The sequence below is a fragment of the Suillus discolor genome (genome assembly GCF_016758755.1).
Source record: "Suillus discolor strain FC423 chromosome Unknown F5147scaffold_5, whole genome shotgun sequence".
Taxonomy (NCBI): domain Eukaryota; kingdom Fungi; phylum Basidiomycota; class Agaricomycetes; order Boletales; family Suillaceae; genus Suillus; species Suillus discolor.
In genome coordinates, this window is record NW_024541252.1 from 902457 (window position 1) to 926654 (window position 24198).

Sequence of the window (24198 nt, forward strand, 5' to 3'; positions counted from 1 at the left end):
TCGATGGCTCGCAGCACTCATCGAAAACCAAGTACTGCCATCGCTTCAGTGGAATTGCCTAATGCAATCCGATCACGGACGCATGTAGTCGACAAGGATCTAGAGTCAATTGCCTGCGCCTTGATAATGGTGCGAGGTAAGTCCGATCAACCACAACCAGCGCTAAGAAACCACACCGTTGGTTGCTAGCCGCTACGTTCTGTTTCTCCATAAGCTGATACAACATCGCCTTTGGAGCAGGAAAGGATTACCCCAACGAAGTGCATATCATGATGCTGTATGAGTATGGATGAAAGTTTGAGTGCGAGTTTGATGCTGGTCTTTCGAGATCGGAAAATGCCGCGTTCACTTACATAAAACTTGTTCCTTCGCTCCTGAGCCCAGTGAGACCTCAGTACCAGTCCACAACCCGCCATGACCTCCAAGGATTTCAGATACCCGTCACCTGCAGACTCGCACGACTACGTGTATGATTTTTCAGACCATATTCGCCGTAAACACGGCGAACTAAATGAGGGCCTTGAAGCTGGTCATCGGATACGTCTTCCTATACCAGATATCCGGTTCGAACAGACATACCTTAGCCGCGTGCAGACGTGCCTTCATGTGGAAGAAATAGCGGGAAGAGGAGGCGGTGTCGACCCTCCATCATCCACTGAAGACTCATTCACCGCCGCTACACACGTTATACCAGTCATCACTTCATCACAGCAAATCACACGCGTTGACTGGGGAAAACTAGCTTGGATCACGGTTCGTGATCAGGTAATTATGCCGCTGTTGCAAGGGATGCTTTGGTGTGTTATATTCACTGTAATAAACCGGGACTTGATGGTTTCTATTGTAGGGGCGTCGTTGGAACATACTACCGCCCCTTTGTTGGCGTTATGAAGGACAGTCTTCGTAGTAAACCCGCTTCACCCCTTCCAGTTGAAGGCGAAGGCGTGGGATTGTTAAGGAGCTGGGCAAAGAAGTTGGGTCTCGGCCAACTTACAATTGGACCTGTTAGCACGACATCAAGGTTGTAGTCTTCATGCATCTGGCGAATCATGATCATGACCGGTTGACCTTCCATCAATCATCAATGTTTGCATACTGTCCGAATCATACAATATGCTACCTACAGAAGGAAAGATGCATATGACCCACGAAAGGACTCGATCTGATGCAGACAAAAAGTTTCCATATTGACAGTATATTTCCTTACAGAATCACTCCAGACTTAGTCCGTCGGTGTCCAGTACTTCGAGTACCCGTCGTACAGGATGGTGTTAGAGCGTAGCTTAATGAAGACCTCATTCATGGGTTCTTGTTACACGTCAACATCAATTGATCCGATCACCTTCTAGGTCGAGGGAACCACGAAACACGTCCGCGGACAGGTTTGTAATGCCAGATCGATATCAAAGTTTTTAGTGGGATTCGAGTACATGACACCACCTTCACGGTACTGTACAGCCAGCAAGGCACGACGAGTAGGACATGATCCGTCCTTCCAACAATGAAAGTGATAATTTCGGTTCACAATTGCATATCATGTGTATCAGTCACAAGGACAACACATCTGTTCCTTCTACACCGGAACAAACCACTATTTTCGTGAATTCCCCTTGAAGTTAGTTATCTCTTTCATTCTAAGAAGAGGGCTGGTTCAGGACTGGGGCAGAAGTCCTGAGACCAGGATTGACGTCGATCAACCATCAACGGATCATTGCGAATCACAGAAGTCAAGCATAGTATAATTGAGCGTATCTGCGACGGGTACGCATCGTAATCAACCTTAAATGACCGCAAAGGCTTTACAAGCACCATGAGTTCGATGCCTGTGTTGGATATTCGCGGGCTTCCTGCTGCGCCCTATATTCATTCCAGGAAAAACTATTAACCCTGATGATGTTGCGCTCATTCGTGGCTTGCTCGTGGCTCCCTTACTATGTCAAGAAAGAAGGTTGTAATGCCATGCGTCCTTGATGCGTAGTGAGCATGTATGAGTGTCACAAATATAAACAAGGCATCACATACCAATTTGCTCACGGTGTGAACAATTGAAGCAAGATGAAAATGCACTATTGTGAGCTGCTCTCAGCGATTGCCTGACACGAACTGGGAGGTCTGTTGGACGGCACCGCTGTAAACGGAGGCAATTTGGAAGCAAGCGAAGAACCGACAGAGCCACCATCGCAAGTGAAAGGTTTACATAAAAGGAGGCCGGGGTTCTCAAACGAGGCAGCATTCTCGGAAGATTGCACCACGACATATATCAGAGGAATCTTCCAAAAACCCGATTGGACCATCTACCTCCGTTCACCTTGCGGTTTGATTTCGACGGCTTTTGAGACGACGCTAAAGGGAATATTGCATTAAATGGCAGTACGACCGGGGTTCTATCGACGGTAGAACGAAAGTAGTGTTCTAAGATGTTTTCATGAGAAGAACCCTGAAATCTTGTTAGTTGTCGTGGATTGCTACGGTTTCTCAGGAAGTACTCACAATATTGAGCAGTGTATTTGACAGTAATATTTCCTGCTTCACACTGTGCGGGCGGCTGACCTCCGTTGGTATCCACCCTGAAAATCAAGCTAGCTAATTCTCCCTCGACAGTTTCTATCATTAAGTCATCGATATCGCTCGAGTTCGAGCTAGGCAGATCGCCAACTTTAGCACCAATGACATAGGCATTAGGATCTCCAGCTGTCGCCCCCGATGATGTGAAGTCCCACTTTGGAGACAAACCGGTTCCCACAGGGTTGGGAACATAGTATTGTTGTCCAAGCACGCCAGAATTGTGCGTGAGCCCCAGGATGGTGACGATTTGCTGGACTGTTACACCGGTAGTAGCATACCACACATTATAAGCAACGGTTGGAGCGCTCTCGAAAGAAGGAGTGCCATATAAGCATGAGCTATCGAAAATTTCTCCGTAAGCCCCAACAAGTCTGTATGGTATTAGCAATGGTGTCGAAGGAACGAGACTTGAACTCACGTGTATGTGGATAGGGTGGCATTACAAGTGTAGTTTTGAGTCCCGACGCCAATACCAATATAGCTCGGTGCGTATGTAGGCGCAATGAGCTGCGTTTGATTAGCAGGCACATTGAGTCTTGCACCGGACAGGTCACAGCTTGTGCTATGATGTTTCTCAGCGCGTAATGCATCGACATATCCTAGGATCACAAGAGCGAGGATGTTGAATGTCAGCATTTCTGGAAATTGTGGGATGGCAGTGAGTAGAATTGTTGGCTCTTTTGTAGCCCGAATTGAAGCTCAAGGCCTGCTAATGGAGGAGATTCAAAGGGAGAGAAAGGTGTACGCAATTTGAAACGCTTTGAGCATCATTGATAAGTCGACAGCTGGCTACCGCAGTCGGTCCAAGCAGATAATATTATCGCCTAGAAGCCCGGTCTATTCGTAACTGTCGTGAATCACATAAATGTTACGAATAGTCACAAACAGTCACATTTGCCGAATTCACAGTCCGCTCGGCAGACGTCAACCGTTATCATTAAGATGGTATTGAGTTGTAAGCTATGTATATGAGTACTAGTATGTATTACAAATTATATATAACAATAAATCCCAATGATCGGTGCTGAGTGTAATAGCACTGAGGGAATGTGGAAGTGAGGATGTGGTGCAGCAATGTTGGGGCCAGTGTAAGATGGATGCATGAGATATGGAGGCAGTAAGTGATGAGTGGAAGGGGCAGATCCTGGCGGCAGATTCTGTGGGCGGCTCGACCTGTTTCATTTGTTCCCGACTTGAATGCCTTGGCTGATTAGCGCAATCCGGATTCGCCGCAAGATGCTCCTTGATTTGTGTAGTCAGTTCAATGACTGTCCAATCTGGGAGTGAAAGAGCGCCGGCGATAGTGACGAGGTCGTCCTTGTGTTTCTGCAAGAGTTCGCCGTGGAAACCTGTAGAATGAAACTATAGTAGTGCAGGGACTCTAAAACATGTTCCCTTACATCATGATTGTGTGCCTGTGCAGCCCGTGAAACATCCTTGTGTGCGCCATTTGCAACATCGGGGAGTGTCCTTAACTCATGTTCGGGGTTAGTAGACGCCGTCAGCTTGCCTCGTTGACGTTTCATAGCGTGTCGACGAAATCAAACTCACGAATTGCATAGCAGCCTGGCAGCTGCCAGGCCCACAAAATGTCTCATCAAATTCAATGTCCGACGTCGGCATTGGCGGCAGGTGACATCGACCCGTGACTCTCGCTGCTGTCACGCCCGAAAATACTATCTCCACCATTTCTCAACCGAATTGCTTCGTATCACTTGGAATATGATAGTAGAATACATAGGAATGTTTTCAGTGAAATAGCTAAGTAATTGGTGCAAAATTGAGTGCTGTAGACAAAAATCACGAAAGAGCGGGCGGTCATGATAGACCGTAGCCTACGTAGGGGATAGTACGGTTCCGCCTGAGAAATTGACCCAATCAATGATGGCATAAGGAATCATCAACAGTATGGAATGCGAATACAACATAAGTTGGTAACTATACAGAACTAAATCAAGAGATTCTCAGAAGATGGTATCAATAACCTGATCCATACCCTGCATACCGGGGTTAGTTAATAGGTACGAAGTAAGATATTTTAGGAAAGAACCAACTAATGGGTAATGGCTGGCGTACTGTTGTTGGGCTAGTCAGACACGACAACAAAAAAGTAACAAAAAAGCTACCCCTGGATTCTGCCATTTGGTTCTCGCTTTTGAGGTGCAGCGAGCTTTCTGACAACTCATGTACTCATCCAAGTCGTGGATGACTACCTCTGTGTGGCGTCGGAGGATTGGCATTGTCTTCTCTCGCATCCTATCGTCGACATCGGTAGCGCGACGGTCGGCAATCCTGAGCTGCAGCTGCCGTTTCTCGTTCAATTTATCCACACGACCTCTTGTGTATTTGTCAGGAAGAATCAGGTTAAAAAAATGGAGCCTAACTTGATGTGTGTTAGCAAGGTGAACAGTGATGGTTTGGGATCTTGTGCTGTGTTCCAATGTATGTGTTCATGTTTGAATATGATATTTCGAATTATACTTACATACGCATTCAATAAAAAACTGCAAGGAGCATATTAGGAAAACCGATCGAAAATGATGTGGAACTCGCACCTTAGTTACAGTGCCATGAGTCTCATTGTCATCGTACGCATATTCATTATCACGACACGCCGACAATGAGACCTAGTGGCGTTACTGGTAAGTAAATCAACCAGGACCAAAGCATACGCACTACATGAGCTGCTTCATGCTCTTCTACTGACAGTCACCCGTACACTTGAACCAAGAGACTGGGGACAAAACCCGACGGAGAGCAGAAGGTGAGTTCTCAAAAAACATGCGAGGAAGCCAGCTGTTGGGAGATTGAGGTCGCATAAGGATGCTGTTTAACGTCAGCGATGGATTTCCCGCACGACCACGCGATAGAGGTTGTTGGTTGTCGGCTGCCGATTGATGGACATACAAAACGAGTCAGACATTTCAAGAAAAGAAAGCGTGAAGTGCTTACGAAGTGTCCTTGGTCTTGACACGAAATCTTGTCCCTATGTCAATATATGAGAGTCTTACACAAAAACTCAACATACCCAACAAGAAGCGTCCCGTTAATGACTTTCGTCGAGTTCTCACGTCTCCAGACAATAACTTATTGCATTTATAGTGTTCCAGGTCTTTTGAATGCTGATTAGATCGGGTATTAGCTGAGTTGTAGGATCACTAGCACTAACCCAAAATCGTCTCAGAGTGGCAAGAGTCCCACAGTGCCTGTCCCCCAAAAGAAAATGAGCTCGTGTTGTACGGCGCCTTGGAATATTCACTTACGAAAAGTTTACTGCCTCGAGGTAAAGGCTCTACCAGTACCTTTCTTAGTTTCTGTGAACGCATGACCAGTCAAAAACCAAGGAACAACGTGTGAGGGAATCGTACGTTATCAACTATGTAGTGGCCAGTGTACGCGTATATGACTGGCAAATGTGATCAGATGCGAAGAGCGAATATGCAATCAAGTATACCTTCGTCCTTTCCATCTGTTTCTGTATGGTGCTTGCAAGTTACTTGGTTTCCGTGACCGGAATCTTGTCCATTCCAACGTATCATTCTGATCCTTTGAAAATTGACGAGACATCTTTCACTTACAGTAGAAGAAAAATTGGTCATTTGAGGTTGCATTTGCAACCATCTTGGTGATTTGCTCGAGCTGCCAAACAGCAATTCAGTCAGTCACTTTGGCAAGCTTCAGTCATTAAGTGCCGTACTATGTTGTCCCGTGATGGCCAGAGATGTTTTGGGTGCTCCGCATCATGCTTCATCAAGACAACATTTTCTTCGGGGTAATCGAACTTATCTGTAATGAAGATCCAGATTCAGAAGAATGATCCGGGCCCAGGAGACTATGATTATACAACTCACCGATAAGGAGGCATTTGAGCGATTCGGCGTCCTCATGTGCATGTTGCAAAGGAAGGAAGCCTTTTTTATTCACAGATCGGACTGCAATGAGGAGGGCCTTCTTATTTCCAACATTGGTAGAGTTTGCCATATACGCAGCAGATAGAGGATGAACCTAAGGTTTCCAAAAGGCAAGTGATATGTTTGAAAGTGATTTGAGATGACCGTAACGGGATAGACGATCGGCAGTTGCGGTCTATGGAAATGTAAGTTGATCGACTGTTGAGTGTTCCGAGTCACTAAGTTTGCTTTAACTTGCTTGACTCCAACCGATAATTGAAAATGAGGTGATGGAGCGATGGGGTCAAAGAGTGATAAGAGGTCGAAGAGGAATAAGAACTCCTGTGACATAGCATTTAAAAATTATACCCACGAGTGAGAGATGATCAGAACCAGGTGCTCAGGCTGTTCCTTCGTAGAAAAGTTCTAGGAAATTCACAGCTTTACACAGGCTTACACGGAACAGCATTGACTCCGAGTCAGATCGGGAGGCGGTGGACAAGCTTCTTTCAGAACATCGATTTATTACGATTTTGCGAATGCCAAGAGGATGTAAATGTTATAGTAGATGAGTTTCAGCGTACCCAATCTAGCAGAGCAGAACGTTACTGAACAGTTCAACTCATCGCATGATTCGCATCGACAGGTGCGTTGAACGTGACTTCCCGGCACTTTCCGGACAACCTGTATTCCCAAGACTTTGACACGAAGTCTGTGGCCTACAACACAGGAACACTTCCACAAAAAAAAGTAAAGCGTGCCTACTCATCGATCGCGTGATCTTTAACGACAGTGTTACAGTGAAACCAGCCCCGGGGTATGAATATCGACGGAAAATAGATGACTGATAAAGTAGATAAGTAAATAAACTGTAAAACGTCCAACTTGAATCGGGTTCTTCGGAGGTAGGGTACTGACCTTAGCCTTTCTTGAAGGCTAACGCTTAGATTGAAACCTTCTTGTCCCAGTCCTTTTGGTAGTTGAGTGGTAGATCTCAGGTGCAAGAAAACAACACATACGAATGGGCAATTACTTGTAATCTGGGGGCTAATTGGTTATCATCTCATTTCGTCAACCAAGTCCTGCACTTACTCGAGGTTCTTGAGTTAAGCCTTTCCGGTTGATTGAACTTTCCGATGTGACCTCGAATTGTTTCCTTCGGACCGGAAAGCGGCCAAAAGTCTTTCTCCACATCACTGCTAACCTCGTTTGCTCAAGGTCGGCAACTTGAGACCTGGGAGAGAATGAATTAAGAGATGTTGAAACAACAAAATAGACGTAGAAAACTAACTTAACATTGTCAAGTAAGCCCCGGTAAGAAATACTGGAGTTCTTCCCTACGAAAAAAGTTGTCAGGGATCATCATGTACACGTATCTCAAACTTACTCAGTGAAGAAATTAAAAACTGTTACGTATTCATGAGGATGTAGTAAATGCGGCGCAAGCTTGTTCTTCACCTTTGTGAAAGTCGCACCTGTCATATTATCGTCATGTGCCTCTTCGCTGTCTTTGCAAGCTGACAGGCACACCTATATTGGAAGCTTTAGCTACATGAATGCTAAAAATACGTATTAACTTACAACACGACCTTGATTCTCTTCTTCTGCAGTCATGACACAAGTACCGTTGCATCTGGCATTTGGGTACATTGAGATGGGTGACATCGCAGTCCGATGTGGAGACGTGAGCCAGCGAGACTGAGGAACAAAGCCAGTATCGACTGAGACTGGTGGTCTTGAAGGTGCAGTCTGCACAGATCCATTGATTTCATTGGCACAAGGTGGTGTGCTCGAGAGAAAGACCTTCAGTATTCTCGCGGCGTGATTGTGAACTAGAGTCTGCGTCAGACGACACAAAGCACTGTAACATTGAACTTACGATGCAACATGACACGGTTTACAAGCCCTATCAATGCAATGTCGAAAACGGGAAGCTGCAGGATAGAGAAGATACATACCAATGGCGGACTGCGAAGACATAACCAGGACGTTGTTGCTCAGCCGCAGTATGCTTACCGGGAGGGAAATATGATATTTTTTCGACAACCATGACCATTTCTCAACGAGGGGTGCTCGACTTGCATCCATGTCGCTTTGCTGGCTGGAGGTCACAACGGGTTTAACAGGGGACGGTGATGGAAAGCAGCAGTTAGAATGCTTGAGGTCTATGTGGATTGTTAGTCGGTAGAAATGACAGGGAGAGTGAAGTAATCACCGAGGATAGTTCCGGAATGACAGCAATCGAACACAGCCTACGAATGACCAATATCAAACACTTGACTCTGGCGAACATACATAAGTACTCACGAACAATTGACAACCCTTCGCTTTCAACACTGGTTCCACCAGATGCTGCTTCAGGACCTAACATAATAAGTGTCACAGTTGGCTACATGATCCTCAAACTTACATTGTCGATAATCTTGCCACCATTATGTTCATAGATAGCTGGAGAAACGTTAGTTGGGCGAAATCATTGGAAGATGGACATCACCTTCATCTTGACCATCAACTTCACTATCATGGTGGCAGATAGTCTGTCCGCCGTGACCCGAGTCTGACAAGATAGGGTGAGTCTAACTGATATAGCTATGAGTGAAGACAAACAGTAGAATGCCAGTCTGTCGTGCTCTCCAACATCCTCAACGAGCCATTGGATTTTCTTGAGCTAGGTACGAAGTAAGGATAAATTAGAAGTATCGAAGCAGTTCAAGCTCACAATATTGACTTCGGAAGGCAAAAACGATTTGTGCAATTGGCGGTTGTCCACCAACATCACAATATCATCTTCAGCGTAGCCATACTGGTCTGTAAGAGCGTTACTGATTGTGGGGGTCCACATATAATGAAAAGAACGAACCAATAAGAAGTTTTTTGAACTCTTGTACATCATCGTGTGTGTGGGGGAGCGGAATATCGATCCCCATTACATGCATCACCGCGATGAGTAGTGCCTTCTTCCTGCCTTTGCGGGATACGCCTTGGCTCAAAGACTCAGACATAGAACTGGCTCAGCTGGGCGATACAAAAAAGTGACCGATGACAAGTAGGAGACCGGTACTGTGTAGTAGGTATCGGAAGTATCAGATCGAGCAAGCCAACCATCTGTGATTATAAGAGATTAGGGATATCTGACAGTCACAGCACCCACGAATGAGTCGGCCGCCATCGGCGTATTTCCCAAGCAAGGCACATGACTGAGCAGTGTTGAGCTCACAATTACTAGAGCACAGCCGTCACTATGAGGTGTAACGTCAGACCGGTCCTAGTGGCCGGTTCTGATGGAACGTCAGACTTCTAAAAAGCAATTACGAGATGATCATCTACTAGTAGATCCGGCTTGCCAAGGTTTGACTGTGTTAACTCGCCATGCATACAACCTGCAAAGCGAAAGCCTAAAGGGTTCAAACTTTTATACAAAGATAATGTATGAGAAGAATTTATGCAACTCTGATTGTTATCATGGTGCAGTATTTACTAGTACTGCAACTATAAGCAAATCAGAAAGACGGACTGCAGTACTGGAAGTTCACACCTGAGGCCTGATTGCTGTACTTGGCTGTACTACATACAGCAAAATAATGACATATGATGACAGTCCCGAACGAAAGAACATGGTCTGAACTTGGGTACTGTGGATAGCCATGTGCGTTTCATCAGGGACAGATGTACGTGGGTTTCGGTAACTTGAATAATCAAAAGGTTTGCAGTCAAGACATCGCAGCCTCATCGGCGACAACCTCGGATGTCCATACCCCATAAACGTACCCTTACCGATGATCATGTCTATTTGGGCGTCATTTGACTGTGTGGGTGCAAGTAAACGTATGCGCTCCTGCAGGTTATTGCACGATCAATCATAAATTGGTCTTGGTAACGAATAATTGACAAGCAAACAACGATCTTTGTTCGAGATAAGATTCAAGCATATCTGCCTTGAATTTCCTGAATAAATCCCTCCATAGTGTGGAACTTTACTCCTAAATTGATTAATCGTGGATCAGGGATAGCGGTATCCGGGTATAGTCCAAATTCGGACTGAAAAGCATACTAACAAAACATCATCAGCGTCAAGATTTCAATCATACCGAACAATACCGACCATGTCGTCCATTTCCTGCGCAACATGTGAGCACATGGACTACATTAGAGAAAGAAAATATTTGCAGACCTGCATTCCTGTGGTCTGTGAGGACACAAAAGACACCGGTTTCCCCAGCGCTGACCGTAGCAGGAAGATTAGATCAACAAATTTCTGCGTTTTGATCACATACCCTGCTGGAGGATCGATGCAAATTGAGTGTAGTTCAACTTTGCACTGACGGCATAGAACGTGCGAGAGAGAACCTCTGATTCAGGATCTTTGTAGTGCTTGAGAAGCGCTAATGCGCACTGGCCAAGGTCCCGCTCGACCCACGTAAAATACTGAGGAGATTGAGCGTCATATCTGGCCACGGTTAGTTCCAGGCGATCGGAATCCGGCACGGGCGCAAGAATGTTGTACCTGCCACAAAGTCTGCATCAGCTATGCGTAGGAAAGCTTTCTTGCAGGATGTCTTACTTCCAGAGATTCTCCGAAAACCAGCCTTAAATGATGGGTGTCAACTACTCAAAAGACGCTAAAAATGAAAAACTGCTTACCGGTGTATAAGATAGAATGGGGTACACCGGATTCTCGGAGATAGTCATCCACGTTGGCTTTGTCTAACAATTTCATGATTAAACCCGTGTCGCTTCGCTGAAAAAATCAAGACCTACTGTCGAAGTGGTAAACATTTGCATACTTCCCGTTAGATACCCTTGTACAGTGCGGAAGAGAACTGCGGAAGGTACGCATTGAGGCCAAAATCTCAAGAGGGAACAGCCAGATTCACCTCCAAATGAAGTACTTGACATCCGTTGCTTTGGCAGCGTCAATGAGATTCCTGCCAAGTAGCATTTCGCTGTTGTGACCTTGAGCGACGTTCTTGGGATCATAATAGTCGGTGACCTGTTAAAACAGGTAGCGATAAGTCAGGTCCTCGGAGGGAAATGGAGCAAGCGTGACATACTCCATAGACAGCCTCAACACCGGACAAGGCTTGCTTCAACGAGTCGATGTCCCATAAATCGGCTTGTGCAACCTCGGCACCAAAACTCTTTAGTTTTAACGCTTTCTCCGAACTGCAGTTTCGGGTGATTGCACGCGGTACAAATGTACCATCTGCTAGTAGGGCCTGTACCATGGATGAGCCTGATGATTGTGGTTAGCCAGACACTCGAGCACGAACAACATCAGCATGCCTTGAGTTCCGGTGGCTCCAAACACCGCAACTATGCGAGGTGACGTTGACATTGCAGGTATGAATGAGTGAAGTAGAGAATGGGAGATGTTCATTCTATTCTGCACCTCGACCCCTTAAGTAGCCATCCTCAGATTGTTTGTGTCGTGTTGCGATACTCCGTCATATGGAGTACGATCATTTCTTGTCCGATAATCGGGGCGCAAGTAAAGTCCAGGAGCTCTACTCCGTTCTGCTTTATCCAATGACGAGTATACTGACTGTCAGGCATAGTAAGCGGCAGCCGCCAAAATCACCCGTTGATGGGGATAGGCTCATCCTGGGCCCGAGAAAGGGGATCAGTACGGGACTTTGCAAGACCCAGTAACCGATCAGTGCAAATCAGCAACATTTGGACGATTGCTCACATCTCTTATGCAAGAATAACATTTGTTTCGCGGGCCGGTTACTCCACACTACTACAAGTAACATCCGAGTCCGAGCCTAGTACCGCTGCGGCGAAGTTCCAAGGGACCTGAATGACCTCATAGGTACACAACGCACAAATAAGTAGCTAGGCGGCCGTCAATGTGCGCTGGCATAATGCATGCGATATCTGCAATTGTCATGTGAAGACAAAGTAAGTCTGTAAGACGTTAGACCAATAAACTCACACTGTACGGGGCAAAGCTGGTGTCTCCTCTCCTGCGTGTCACCAGGTGGACACCACCCGCTAGTCATTTAACCATTTCTTTGTAGACCAATCCTGAATGAGATCGATGGTTACTATAGAGGCTGATTGATCTTTGTAAATTTGTAGTGCACGTCGCTCATCACTTCAATGAATTTTTGAAAGACCAGTCAGCCGTAGTAAGCCGGGAAGTACTGCATGTGACAAGTTCGAGGCTCGAAGTTACCGCGGACTCGCGCGAAAGACGCCCCAACGTATTTCAATAAACGATAAATGATATAAAATTGGCTGACTGCGTAATAAACGATTGCTTATATAAGTCATAAGTAATTTGAATTTTCTATTCTCTGGGATGACTCATGCGTGCCGGCAGCGCTAGCTTTCAAGTTCGTCTCGTCCACTCTCACCTTGCACATGCTGCCTGTAGGAGTAGCTGCGCCTCGATCACACACCTAATATGCTCATTCATGCTCATGAACCTCTTCCGCTTGCTGCTCGCCATTTTTCATCACTAGGTTTTGCTACCTATGTTTATGGCTTTACATCCACTACATCAATCCCAGAGGCAGTTGCTACGACTCGGTTACTCGATGTGACGGCTGGTGGGTTCGTCGCTGCCCGACATCATGACTCACAATACTCGAACAAGAGTTGTGGCAGCAATGGCAGTTATGAATCAGAACATGCAAGTTGTCAAGTAGAATATAAAAGGACAGGTTCTGGTGTGTATAGCTATTAATGTAGGGTAACATCGTATTGTCGTGGAAATGATAAGTGGTATTTGCTCGAAGCCAGGATGTGAGAAGGGAAAGTCCTCTGAAAGTCCTCCCGAACAAGTTAATACTAAATTAATTATAAGGTAAATGTCATCAACCACCGTAGTAGCGTTGCCAGGCAATACAGTCCGTTTTGTGCTTCATAATTCAACGATTTGCGACATATCCTGGATCACATGAGCATGAGCATGATACTAAGCACACAAGCCACGTTAATATACTCACCAGGCGGTAGTGACTCGAATACTGCACAAAAAACAGGCTAAGTATGGCGAACAGGATGAAGAAACAGCGAACCCACCGAAGGCTGCTGAGAGCTCAAAGTGGAAGTGTCGTTTCCGTCATCGCTGTGGTTATGGGGATCGCATTTGCGCCAATCCTCGATTGAGACTTCATTTTCCGATAGTCTCTGTAGATGATGCGGGTGGTAGGTTGTCTCGCCTGCCATCTGTATACGTCTGCGAGTAATGCCATAGATTTTTTCCCTGTGAGATGCTCATCAGCGCAACGCAGAAGACAGAAAAGTGCCACCCACCGTATGTGGGAGAGTAGCTCGCAATAAGAAGGTCTGGGATTACGCTCTAGAGAGGATGAGTTCTATAGTTCTCTTCTCTGGATATGTTTCTCACCGAGGTACTCGATGAAGAACTAAGCGAACATCAGTCAGGCTAAAAATGCTTAGAAGATTGTATCCTACCTTTGTCACAGTTTCACCCGTAACGTTGTCGTCATATGCCAACTCATCATCCTTGCATGCAGATAAGGAAACCTTGGGGGGCATCGACTTTAGAATATGTCAGAATACATCATTAAGAAAAAAACGCACAACACAGGCCATGGCTTGGTTCTCGGGGGGCGTCATAGGGCAATTGAATGTACATGGAGGTACGTATGAGTCAGGAGAAGACACTCTGCAGATGTCCATGCCATCAGTTTCCGATGATACATTTCTTGATTGAGAGTCGTCCTTTGACGAGAAACGGCCTTCCCAACTATCCATCGAGATGCTGGAGCTGAGCCTCTTTCCTGTGGGGCGAATATTGAAGTGATGACGAACAGAGTAACAGAATACCCACCGAGAGTCTTGGTTTTCTTTGCCAGACCTGAAATCATCAGTATCGACTCGGAGACGCAATAGAATATAGCTCTCACCTGACAAGACTTTGAGGGGCCTCCGCCATAATCCGTTGCAGTTGGAATGCTCCAAATCTTTGAAGCTTGCATTAGTGCAAAAACGAACACGAACTTTAAACCTGACGCACCCAGCACTGTGTGAGAGTGGCAACAATCCCACAGCGCCTGTTTACCAGACAACATCATTAGTAGGACTTAAAGATCCAATAGGAACACGCACGAAAAGTTTGGCGCCTTGAGGCAATGGATCAACGAGATGTTCTTTCAATATCTTGGAGTCGTTCAGCATCACGAACCAGACGATGATCATGACATGGAGCTTACATTATCAATGATGCGCTTTCCCGTGTAGGTAAGGATGGCTTTATGGAATATTTTAACAAAGCTTAAAGCAAAGAAGCTGGAAGTGACCCTACCTTCATCTTTGTTGTCGGATTCAGAGTTGTGTTGACAAGTCACTTGATCGCCATGACCGGTGTCTGATGGATTATCAATCATTAATCATTAGCGCTTTGCGTTAACGTAAGAGCTTGCTTACAATAGAAAAACATCCGGTCGTATTGGGATGTATGTTTGACCATAACGTCAATCTCACGCAGCTGTGCTTTACGATTAGATAGGCCATGGAAAATACGTAATTCAGGATGCTCACCATGTTTTTTTTGCTGGGATATAACTTTGTCGGAACACTGTTATGATGCATCATGGTGACAATGTTTTCTGGGCGGTAGCCACGAACTGCAGCAACAAATTAATTCGACGATGTTTTCCATCATAAAATATACATACACTTTACGAGGAAGTCTCTCATTTTTATCACATCTATGTGCGCTTGAGGGAGGTTGGGGAAACCGGATACCCTTTCCACAGCAATAAGGAGTGCCCTTTGTATTCCTTCACCCGACATTTAAACTGATCACTGATGAACGAGGCTGAAGACTGATAGGCTTGGGCTCAAGATGCTGAGTCAAATATGCCGGCTGCTGGATAGTATGTGCTGTCGAGCACAATAATTTAAGGTCCTAGAACTGGGTAACTCGGTCGAGTCAGAGATTCAAGGGGAATGAAGAGATGACTTGAGGATAGTGAGTAGCAAACTTGAAATTTATGTACTTTGCATAGGAGACACAGCAGCGCACAGCTTATCTCAAGAGCTGTAGAGCAGAGATATACCACGAAACTTCCAGGACATACAGGATGGCATACACATACACAAATTACCTAAATATCGGTGCACAATAACGACCTGCTTACGATCGTTGAGATGTTAACAAGTCCCAGGAGCAGAAACGAGTCCGAACCAGTCGCGATCAAAGTTCTGCGCCTCGCGTAGCAAATTCAGGTTCCCAAACGTCGCATCTAACACGCGTCAGCCACACGTCTCGCCTCTCTCTCTCCCAGCGGTGGAGAGTTCGGCAATTTCTACGCTTCTCCTCAGGGCACGCACACTCCCACCACGCTGGAGGTTTCCACGAACCTTCATGTGGTACTTTGGCGGTGGCACTAGTCTGCCGGATGACACTTGCTCGCATGAACGCCGGGAGATGTACCGCATTCGCTTGTTCAAGACGTGGTTCATCCAGTTGTGGAAGCGTGCGAAAATCGGCGCCAAATGCAGCAACGCGGATACGCTGCCGGTGAGATAGATCCGGTGCTAGTAAAGCGATGACTTCCTGCTGTATTTCCTCAGGCAGTTGGAAGAACATCGAGGGCGCGGAAATGATATTTGACTTGACACCTGCGGAAAGTCGATCGAGGGCGGAAACAGAAGCAAAGTCAAGAAGAGCACCGCCGTGTAGGTCCCGCATGCCCGACCGAAGGAACAATGCACGGCTGTACAGCAACAGCGCGACAGCTTGCTTTTTCACCCGGATTTTTTTCTTCAAGTTCCTCTGGGATGTATTGTTTAAAATCCGCCAACCCTCTTGCCACGCAAGAGTGCGCTCCTCGCCATCGCCATCATACTCATCAATATGCAGGTCATCAAGATTGACCTTGAAAAGGCTGTAATTCTCATGCTCGATAGCGTTGATGATTTCACGCGCACCGGGCAGTGTCAGGCTGTTCGCGTTGCACTGCAATTGGTCCAGTCTGCAACGCGGCGACGCGACATATTCAATGATGGTAGGGACCACAACGCGGGTAATATTGGTGGCAGAAAGGCCGAGTTGACGCAGATACCGTGCGTTGAGGCTGGGAAGGAATGCTCGAATGAAGGTGTCAGAGAGAGTGCCGTTATGGATCAGCTGGAGCGTGCACAGTCTCGAGCTGTTCAGTGCAGTGGCAAATTGTGCGATGACATCCGCATCGGTCGATAATGGGTTCTGCGTTAATCACGAGGAAAGTGTCAATTTGAGGGACTTTAACAGGATAACGCCGGAGGTTTCCGTACTCACACCGGACAAACATAGTTCCCTGAGCACATCATTGTCCCTGATGAACTTTGATACAGCAAGTAGACCCTTTCCACCTATACCGTTCCTTGTGAGGTACAGCTCTGTGAGGCTGTTTTTGCATGTTCGACCAGCAGGAGAGTCTAGAAAGTTGAAAAGCTGTACGCAACCCTCATCGCCCATTGAACTGTTGCCGATATCCAATCTATGGACAATCTCACGGCGCTGTATAGCATTGATGATATTCCTTGCAGCTTCCAGAACGTCAGCGGCTATTCAGACCATGGAGAAGCGATGAACAAAAGGCGCTCAGTGCTCACCGATGGTTGATGCAAGTCTAGCGCTGACGCTCTTCAAGCGCTGATGATTGACAGAACGAACAGTGGCCGGATCATCATCATAATGATGTCGAATTTTCTGGGAAGATAGCCTAAAGTGCATGATAATAAGTAGGAGATGGTCGAGGGAGACCCGATCGCATTTTCCACTGTGGTTTACATACTTCTGAGAGCGGAGACGGTAACCCGGGTGAGAGTCGATCTATTGAAGGCGCTGTCTCGTTGTACTCACCGGGCTTGTCCGTCGGATCCTAAGCCTGATATTCCATCAGAATATACCAGAACCACACATTGAGCTCGAAACAATTCAGGTTCAAGTTGAACGTTGAACATGTACAGCTTTTCAACAGCCTCCCAGAAGTTCTCGGTTTGGGTTTTGTTTGCCCCCCGCTATTTTGAATCCTAGCCGAAAATACATCCGTCTTCCCTCTGGAATTCCTTAATTATCTACATTCAGAGACTTTGGACCGATTTGTCTCTATCTGTGTGAAGACATCGAGGATATGGCACATTTCTGAGGCTGGTCTGGACAATCACGAATCGACTAGTACACATGTGGCATGCCTCTCGCAACGTGTCCAACTCAGTTGCTCAGGCTCTTGTGCATCTTTCTGACAATATATCCTATACAATGGCAGCGACACGCATTGCTCCCTATTGTACACTTATTTGTGTGTTAGGAAGGAGGAACTGGTAACATGCGTACATGCGAGTGACCTATTTTGATTTTTATAGCTAATTTGTTGCTTGAAATACATTGATTTATGCCGATACATTATGAGAACCGCAGGATGCGAGCCATTTATTCTTCAAATGAACGGAAATCAACTCCCCAGGTCTGGCGTCAATCAGCGTCGTTGTCTGAGACGGAACGCGTTGACGGGTGGATCCATCGATATCGCTCATTCTAAGGACACCGAACTTTTCAGTGATTTCTGTCGATGATCTCAGGTGCAAGCTTGGGCGTTGGTCCGAATTTCACTGACATTTAACCATAAGTAGTACGAATTCATGCTTAGTTAATTAGATATATTCATTGTCCTCACTTGAGTACAAAAAGAGTTGCACAGCCACAGACCTTCCGAGTGACTCAGTCTCATCGTGACCTCATAGAGGAAGGAAGATAATCGTTTCAGAATACTTGGTCAATCTCAAAGAAGGAGCCTTCACTTTCTTTCAGGCCATGAAGGTCGAGTTTTGCCACTGGTCATAGTAATAATCCACTGACTCATTCTAATAGATTGCAGTGGAGGGATGCAGCCATGGCGCACTGAACGCGATATACCAGCACCTACGTGATCTAGAGACCAGGCACAACTATATCGTGGATTTACTTCTTATGTGCGGGGACTTTCAAGCTATTCGCAATCACAGAGACATGCAATGCATGGCTGTCCCGCAGAAGTATAGGCAGCTAGGTGATTTCCACAAGTACGTGCCAATACCTAGTTGACATAAACATGCATTGATCCACTTTTCTCTAGATACTATACAGGAGAAAAGATTGCTCCGGTGCTTACCATCGTAATAGGCGGAAATCACGAGGCATCAAATTACATGTCAGAACTGTACGCATCCGCTCCGCGCGCTACCTGTATCCTTATTTACTCTCACAGGTATCATGGTGGGTGGCTTGCACCAAACATATACTTCCTTGGGCATGCCGGGTGCATCCAAGTGAACGGTATCCGTATCGCTGGTGCGTCTGGAATTTTCAAAAGTAATGATTTCAGTCTAGGTGATTCTCCAATCATGTTCTCGGATTCTCCACATTAAACACACGCAGGTTTTTACGAAAGATTACCTTACGATAATGGCACCATGCGAAGCATATATCACATCAGGGAATTTAACGTTCGTCGTCTGTCTTTGGTGCGTGAATTTTAGTCTTTGTGAGTTCTTGATCTCACATTGGATACATCACAGCTATCCTCCCCGGATATCTTCCTTTCTCATGATTGGCCCCAATACATTGAGCGACATGGTGACACTCAGGGCCTACTTCGCCGCAAACCATTTTTCAGACAGGATGTACAGACGGGCAACCTGGGTTCCCCTCCTTTAATGGGGCTCTTGCGGACACTGAAACCAGAATGGTGGTTTTCAGCGCACTTGCATGTTCGCTTTCAGGCTACAGTACAGCATGAACAATCCGGTATCGGATCAAATTCTCTGCCCACTACTTCGCCACCACAAAACCCAGATGAAATAGCAATTGCAGATGATGATTTCGATGCAGTTGAATATCAGAATCCTCCAATTGAAGATTCTCGTTTGCAAACGACTTCCCACAATCCTGATGAAATAACTCTAGAAGAGGAAGAGGAGGAAGTTATACAACCGCCTCCCGTTGCTTATCGGCCACAGCCATCTGTGACGAACTTCCTCGCATTGGATAAATGCCTTCCAAAACGAGAATTTATGGAGGTATGTGGCTCTGTGTCGATAGGGCATGATTCCGATCGTTTCTAATATAGGTCATCGATGTGCCTACCGCATCGGATGAATCTACCATGCCTGGACAACGCTGCATACCGAAGTTAACCTTCGATCCGGAATGGTTGGCAATATCACGCGCTTTTCACCCATTCTTCTCCACGAGGCGGCGTCAAGCAGATTATCCCGATGAAGCAACAGCTCGTGCGATGGTTGCTGAAGAGATGGTGTGGGTCAAGTCCAATGTGCACAATAACGAAGCGAATTCTTCCGATGTCCCTCTACCTGGCGTCCGAACCATTTTAGATTGCCAGACATTCGTGCAGAGCGCCCCTGGTCCTGGAAGTGAAGGAGCTCAAAAGAATCAACAACGTGAGAGTACTAATTCGTCGAGATATATTCGCTGACATTGGTTATGCAGCACCTTGGTACACTAATCCTCAGACTACCGCTTTTTGCGATATGCTTGGCATTCAAAACGTGATCGATTTCTCTTCGGACAATCGGGCCTAAGAAGCCTCTTGATAGCCTTCCATAGAAATATGCGAGCGCTACCCAGGGTCTAGTATTATCCTCCCACGCCATGTAATTATGTTCCTTCATCACACCAGGCACTTAATATCACATTGCACAGTTATCCTCGTCCTCGCTTCCCCTGCAGTACTCTCGCTGCCATGCTAAGGTTGCGTTTCTGATGGACCACTCCGATTTACATGTTCATGAGATAAATTTTACTTTCTCGAAGCTCCAGTACAGCAAGTGCGTAATAAGCGCCTTGAGGCTGTGGCGTTGGATAAATGTGGCATGATGGCCTGTTCTTTTCTTTCCTTCCCCCACTTGCAACTGTACTACTGTGCAATAGCCCGCCATGATCACAGATCGTTTCACCCACATTCTCAACATATTGAAGAAATGGCTTTCACGGCTTGCACGTCGCTCTGCGAGTTTATTCTTCGTCGTCTTGTCTTCACTGCATCGTTTTGTAGCACGTCATTTGAAGCTCGGTGATCGGAGATTGATCACTCGTTTTGCCAGCGGGGTGCCCCCACGATCTCAAGAGGATATCAAAGGAGAGGGTTCATGTGTTTGCCCGAGTCTTCTGCCGCCTGGTCAAATGGGGCGGGAAGCTGGAGAGCCACCATCGCCCTCAGACGATCCTTACACAGGATCCCATTTACCTTTGCGAAAGAGTACAGGGATGCCTCCGTTGGACCCTAATCCAACAACGATAGGATACACTAGTGCCACTCACACAGATGGGCTCCATCAAGGCCCTGTGTCAAGTTCACACCTGTCTCTGCGTATGGAAGAGGGTTCTACGAAAAGCAAGACATTCCTCAAGGACGGCGCATTGCAGGAGCCCAGCAGTCCAGGCCCTTCGCGCCTTTCTGGCCACCATGAACTGTCCACGATACATTCACGACCACGAGGATACATGGACGATGCTCATTCTTTGAATACAATGCGCACGCCATCCATGAGGCATTTGGCGCCTGGTATGTCCTATTCCCTACACGCGTCCAGTAGTCGTGTTTCGGTGAGCACGGGTCACTCTTTTACACGATCAATTGCTGGTTCGGAAGCCCGACAAGCTGCATATCGAGCACACACGGGAACTGACCATTCTCGCCCGTCTCGCCCGAGTAGCATCTATAGTATCGCCGATGTACACCACGGATCCCGGAATACGGTTTATACTCCATTGGATTCGTCTGCCCAGGCTGTGCCGATACCAGGTCACGGTTTAGATCATCATGTGCATTACACTGCTCCCCCCGGCAACAATGAGCAGGTACCGGGCTCAGAGGTCGTCATGGTCTATGACGGCCCGGAGCTAAGCTCTATGGTTCCGGATGATGTCAAGAGGTATGGCAGGTGCCGTTACCGGTAAACATTAGTCTGCCTTCGTTTACCCAAGCGCTGACCTTTCCAAAGAGAGTACAAGGTCACCAGCTTTACCATCCATGCTTTGACATTGGCTGCACCTGAGTAAGTTATCTTATGACTTTCAGTCGCCGCACCTCAACTTTTTCAAGCATGGATGTGCCCGAAGGATGGACTGCGTTTATGCACCCAGAGGGCGCTCGTTATTTTGTGAACCAAGAAACGGTGCGTCAAATTCATGCATTATTGACGACTGACACCTAATTTGGAGCTATAATGCGCAGAGAACATTCACAGACATGAATGTTTGTGAAGCAGATATACGCGATGACATCGAATACTTCATGCACTATCTGCTGGACGAACTGCAGCAGACCATCGAGGACAGGAACCTCTCGCTCGACATGGAGCAGGTGGACCTCGTGGTTGAGCCCAAGACCTTTGGTGGCGACTCTGTCATCTGTTGCTATTATTTCGTCAATCACCACGACAGATGCCTCTTTTGGTTAGATGACTTTAATCCCGAAGATATTATCTCAGAATGTAAAGGCATCAACAACCTCTCACATATATGTGGGTAGCTAATAGTTCTAAGGAGAACCAGATCTGACGGTTTATCCTTGTTTTCATAACCAGGGCTTGCCGTTGAAGCGCAATACTGGTGTGTGTTCCGGTAAAGGTTCGCACGGCATATATACTTTACTGTCCCATTTCTAATGAAATTCTAGGTCATATGCAAGTAAATTGACATACAATGTAGGAAACATTGGGATTATTTTCCTGGTTTGTGTCCGGTTACACAAGACATTGTCGATGAACTCAATGATATGTTGGTACATGCGACATGTGGTCAGTGCTCTCCTCGATCTGATAATTTGATTGATGCATATGGTCGCAATGAGTAGACCACTTAACATCGCTGCAGTCTTGTGCGGCGTTTGACGCCATTGAACTCAAGGATCATCTTTCTGTGGTTGACAAAATCAAGGGTATGCTACTTTGATACCTTCTTACGGGCGCCATATGCCAATCCCATTTTTTCATAGTCCATACCACTCAGACTGCCCCTGCGCATCAGAGTGTGCGACGAGGTCACGCTGCTATTGTCATTGGTGAGGCCTGAGCCTGAGTTCGATCTATTCTGTTGACCATCATTTAAGGCCGCATCATGTATACGTTCAGTGAGTGCTTTCTCATTTATACATCTAACTGTAATTCACGGTCATTTTGAAGTTCATAATCGCTTTGTGAATTATCACGGTGAAGATTGTGTGAGGCTGATATTTGAACAATCGGTCCATGGTTGGTCATATAAACCATCACCGTTGATGATCATTCTCGCACCCCTTCTGTTGCTTGACCCTGTGGCTCAAGTCCAAGAACTGCACAAGATTTTTGTGGATGAGGTTACTTACGAAGCACGGTGGCGAGAATTCTGCTTAAAATTCAAAGGGCAGCTTCAGGACTCTAACCTCTTGGTAAGACCAGCTTTTCATTGTTATGAACTTTCATGTGATCATTGTCGAGCCAGGCCACTGTCTTACTCAATGCCAACGTCGGGTTTCTCGCCATCAACACTGTTGATAGAAGCGGTAGAAATGCCATTCAAATGGCAAGCTACATGTCCTTGGTGACGAGCTTGGGGAGCATAGTCGTCGGCCTGTTCTTTGTCTCACATGATCGAACATCTGGACAAAATACAGCCACGGAAGCGGTCAGTATATTCAACCGTATTACTGAAACATTTCTCATAGCAGTTTGTTCAGGCAGAATTTTTAGGAAGACTTCACAATAGAAAACACGGACTGGAAAAGCTGGCTATAATTTATAGCCTCCCAAAGGCATTGCTGATGTGGGGGTGAGTCTACACCTTAATGTAATAGGCAGAGGCCCTGATACCAATATATTAGTATGGCCTTCTTCTTTGCGGCATTCTCGATCGATTGGTGGAAAGCTGGAGATAAAACTTCCAGGAGCATCGTTGGTTCTGTGACACTGGTCGTATTGGTGATGATTTTAAGCAGCATCATTCTAACCAGGGACGAAGCAATATGGTCGTGGCGGCTAATCTGGCGGTTGTTTGGAAACATCACCCAGGAACTGTTGTCTCGTCTGGCTAACGCTTGGAAGCAAATCATTGCGCTCGGCCAAATCGACCTTGTTGGTCCCTCTGCCGAGGCGGATATTCCAATGCCTATCACCTCTTATATCACAACTTTACCTGATCCAGAACTAGACAATCATGAAAATCGTCCCGACTCCCCTATCACCCATGTCCGGCTAGGCCACCATACCGCTTCGGTACACGTACCTCAGCAACCACATGCTGGCAACTTCGTGCAGCCATTATCGGATTCACACACCAACCTAGTTGTTCTGTCACGCATAGGCTCTTTGCAACAGATTCGAGAAAATACCCAGACAGATTTCCAGGATCAATCTACCACGGAGGCTCACCGCGAGCACGGTAGTGCCCCATTATCCGTGCACTTTGACACATTGCCAAGCTCTACATCAGAAGGGATGGTTGAAACACCGGCCAGTGCACCACGGAATTCTGATGTTCTCCCAACCACGACAAGCATCTTGTCCAAGCATGGATTACACAGTGCAGCGGTAGCCACCGACACGGAGGTGCCCATATTGCCTGATTTATTTGAAGTGGTCGAAGAGCCCCGGGACCTCGAACATCCTTCGAGCACAACGCCACCTCCAAGAATCTATGCTAGAAGCGCCACTGGTGACCATTTTCATCGTGCGCCAGAGGCTCCGCAGTCGACACTTGAAGCTGGTCATGATGACATAATAGAGGAGTGCCAAGAGTAGGAAT

At 46.5% G+C, this 24198-nt stretch overlaps 10 protein-coding genes across 10 annotated transcripts; 3 read left to right on the plus strand and 7 right to left on the minus strand.

Annotated features, from left to right (window-relative positions):
• The first annotated feature begins 348 nt into the window (after positions 1–348).
• F5147DRAFT_671992 (uncharacterized protein) lies at positions 349–1283 on the plus strand. Its single transcript, XM_041435643.1, has 2 exons — positions 349–797; positions 848–1283. The coding sequence occupies exons 1-2, from the start codon at positions 415–417 to the stop codon at positions 1026–1028; spliced, it is 564 nt and encodes a 187-aa protein (XP_041298160.1). The 5' UTR covers positions 349–414; the 3' UTR covers positions 1029–1283.
• A 438-nt stretch (positions 1284–1721) lies between these two features.
• Positions 1722–2329, minus strand: F5147DRAFT_671994 (uncharacterized protein). Its single transcript, XM_041435644.1, has one exon. The coding sequence runs from the start codon at positions 2255–2257 to the stop codon at positions 2015–2017; it is 243 nt and encodes an 80-aa protein (XP_041298161.1). The 5' UTR covers positions 2258–2329; the 3' UTR covers positions 1722–2014.
• F5147DRAFT_604836 (uncharacterized protein) lies at positions 2330–3407 on the minus strand. The gene is made up of 3 exons (XM_041432311.1): positions 2984–3407; positions 2491–2936; positions 2330–2437 (listed from the first exon to the last, which is right to left on the minus strand). The coding sequence occupies exons 1-3, from the start codon at positions 3199–3201 to the stop codon at positions 2424–2426; spliced, it is 678 nt and encodes a 225-aa protein (XP_041298162.1). The 5' UTR covers positions 3202–3407; the 3' UTR covers positions 2330–2423.
• Positions 3408–5262: 1855 nt separating this feature from the next.
• On the minus strand, positions 5263–6776 carry F5147DRAFT_306410 (caspase domain-containing protein). Its single transcript, XM_041429132.1, has 9 exons — positions 6417–6776; positions 6263–6351; positions 6144–6204; positions 6020–6082; positions 5934–5971; positions 5829–5879; positions 5735–5771; positions 5518–5677; positions 5263–5452 (listed from the first exon to the last, which is right to left on the minus strand). Exons 1-9 carry the CDS (start codon positions 6544–6546, stop codon positions 5338–5340), a joined length of 744 nt encoding a protein of 247 aa, XP_041298163.1. The 5' UTR covers positions 6547–6776; the 3' UTR covers positions 5263–5337.
• A 622-nt stretch (positions 6777–7398) lies between these two features.
• Positions 7399–9457, minus strand: F5147DRAFT_648827 (peptidase C14, caspase domain-containing protein; the record flags this gene model as incomplete). The annotated part of the gene is made up of 15 exons (XM_041433301.1): positions 7399–7425; positions 7548–7689; positions 7747–7792; positions 7843–7861; positions 7914–7985; positions 8037–8287; positions 8335–8389; positions 8472–8620; positions 8671–8707; positions 8763–8819; positions 8866–8903; positions 8950–9012; positions 9063–9123; positions 9175–9263; positions 9316–9457. 15 exons carry the CDS (start codon positions 9455–9457, stop codon positions 7399–7401), a joined length of 1248 nt encoding a protein of 415 aa, XP_041298164.1.
• A 775-nt stretch (positions 9458–10232) lies between these two features.
• On the minus strand, positions 10233–12204 carry F5147DRAFT_305941 (uncharacterized protein). The gene is made up of 12 exons (XM_041429131.1): positions 12145–12204; positions 11739–12086; positions 11507–11688; positions 11330–11445; positions 11214–11275; positions 11097–11159; positions 11017–11041; positions 10849–10959; positions 10730–10773; positions 10627–10676; positions 10558–10572; positions 10233–10505 (listed from the first exon to the last, which is right to left on the minus strand). Exons 2-12 carry the CDS (start codon positions 11830–11832, stop codon positions 10377–10379), a joined length of 891 nt encoding a protein of 296 aa, XP_041298165.1. The 5' UTR covers positions 11833–12086; positions 12145–12204; the 3' UTR covers positions 10233–10376.
• Positions 12205–13234: 1030 nt separating this feature from the next.
• F5147DRAFT_306505 (caspase domain-containing protein) lies at positions 13235–15360 on the minus strand. The gene is made up of 16 exons (XM_041429133.1): positions 15107–15360; positions 14970–15055; positions 14856–14916; positions 14734–14796; positions 14642–14679; positions 14538–14588; positions 14446–14482; positions 14336–14392; positions 14260–14286; positions 14010–14209; positions 13881–13952; positions 13813–13831; positions 13719–13764; positions 13485–13668; positions 13409–13429; positions 13235–13350 (listed from the first exon to the last, which is right to left on the minus strand). The coding sequence occupies exons 1-16, from the start codon at positions 15222–15224 to the stop codon at positions 13324–13326; spliced, it is 1107 nt and encodes a 368-aa protein (XP_041298166.1). The 5' UTR covers positions 15225–15360; the 3' UTR covers positions 13235–13323.
• Positions 15361–15375: 15 nt separating this feature from the next.
• F5147DRAFT_672059 (uncharacterized protein) lies at positions 15376–17417 on the minus strand. Its single transcript, XM_041435645.1, has 3 exons — positions 17031–17417; positions 16714–16964; positions 15376–16641 (listed from the first exon to the last, which is right to left on the minus strand). The coding sequence occupies exons 1-3, from the start codon at positions 17149–17151 to the stop codon at positions 15628–15630; spliced, it is 1386 nt and encodes a 461-aa protein (XP_041298167.1). The 5' UTR covers positions 17152–17417; the 3' UTR covers positions 15376–15627.
• Positions 17418–18116: 699 nt separating this feature from the next.
• On the plus strand, positions 18117–20149 carry F5147DRAFT_306601 (lariat debranching enzyme, C-terminal domain-containing protein). The gene is made up of 8 exons (XM_041429134.1): positions 18117–18237; positions 18289–18479; positions 18533–18616; positions 18665–18786; positions 18835–18920; positions 18975–19475; positions 19526–19856; positions 19906–20149. Exons 1-8 carry the CDS (start codon positions 18232–18234, stop codon positions 19995–19997), a joined length of 1413 nt encoding a protein of 470 aa, XP_041298168.1. The 5' UTR covers positions 18117–18231; the 3' UTR covers positions 19998–20149.
• Positions 20150–20352: 203 nt separating this feature from the next.
• On the plus strand, positions 20353–24194 carry F5147DRAFT_768657 (uncharacterized protein; the record flags this gene model as incomplete). Its single annotated transcript, XM_041440993.1, has 13 exons — positions 20353–21371; positions 21420–21473; positions 21521–21593; positions 21653–21941; positions 22005–22029; positions 22129–22217; positions 22274–22357; positions 22415–22480; positions 22529–22549; positions 22602–22846; positions 22900–23082; positions 23135–23220; positions 23279–24194. 13 exons carry the CDS (start codon positions 20353–20355, stop codon positions 24192–24194), a joined length of 3150 nt encoding a protein of 1049 aa, XP_041298169.1.
• Positions 24195–24198: the final 4 nt, after the last annotated feature.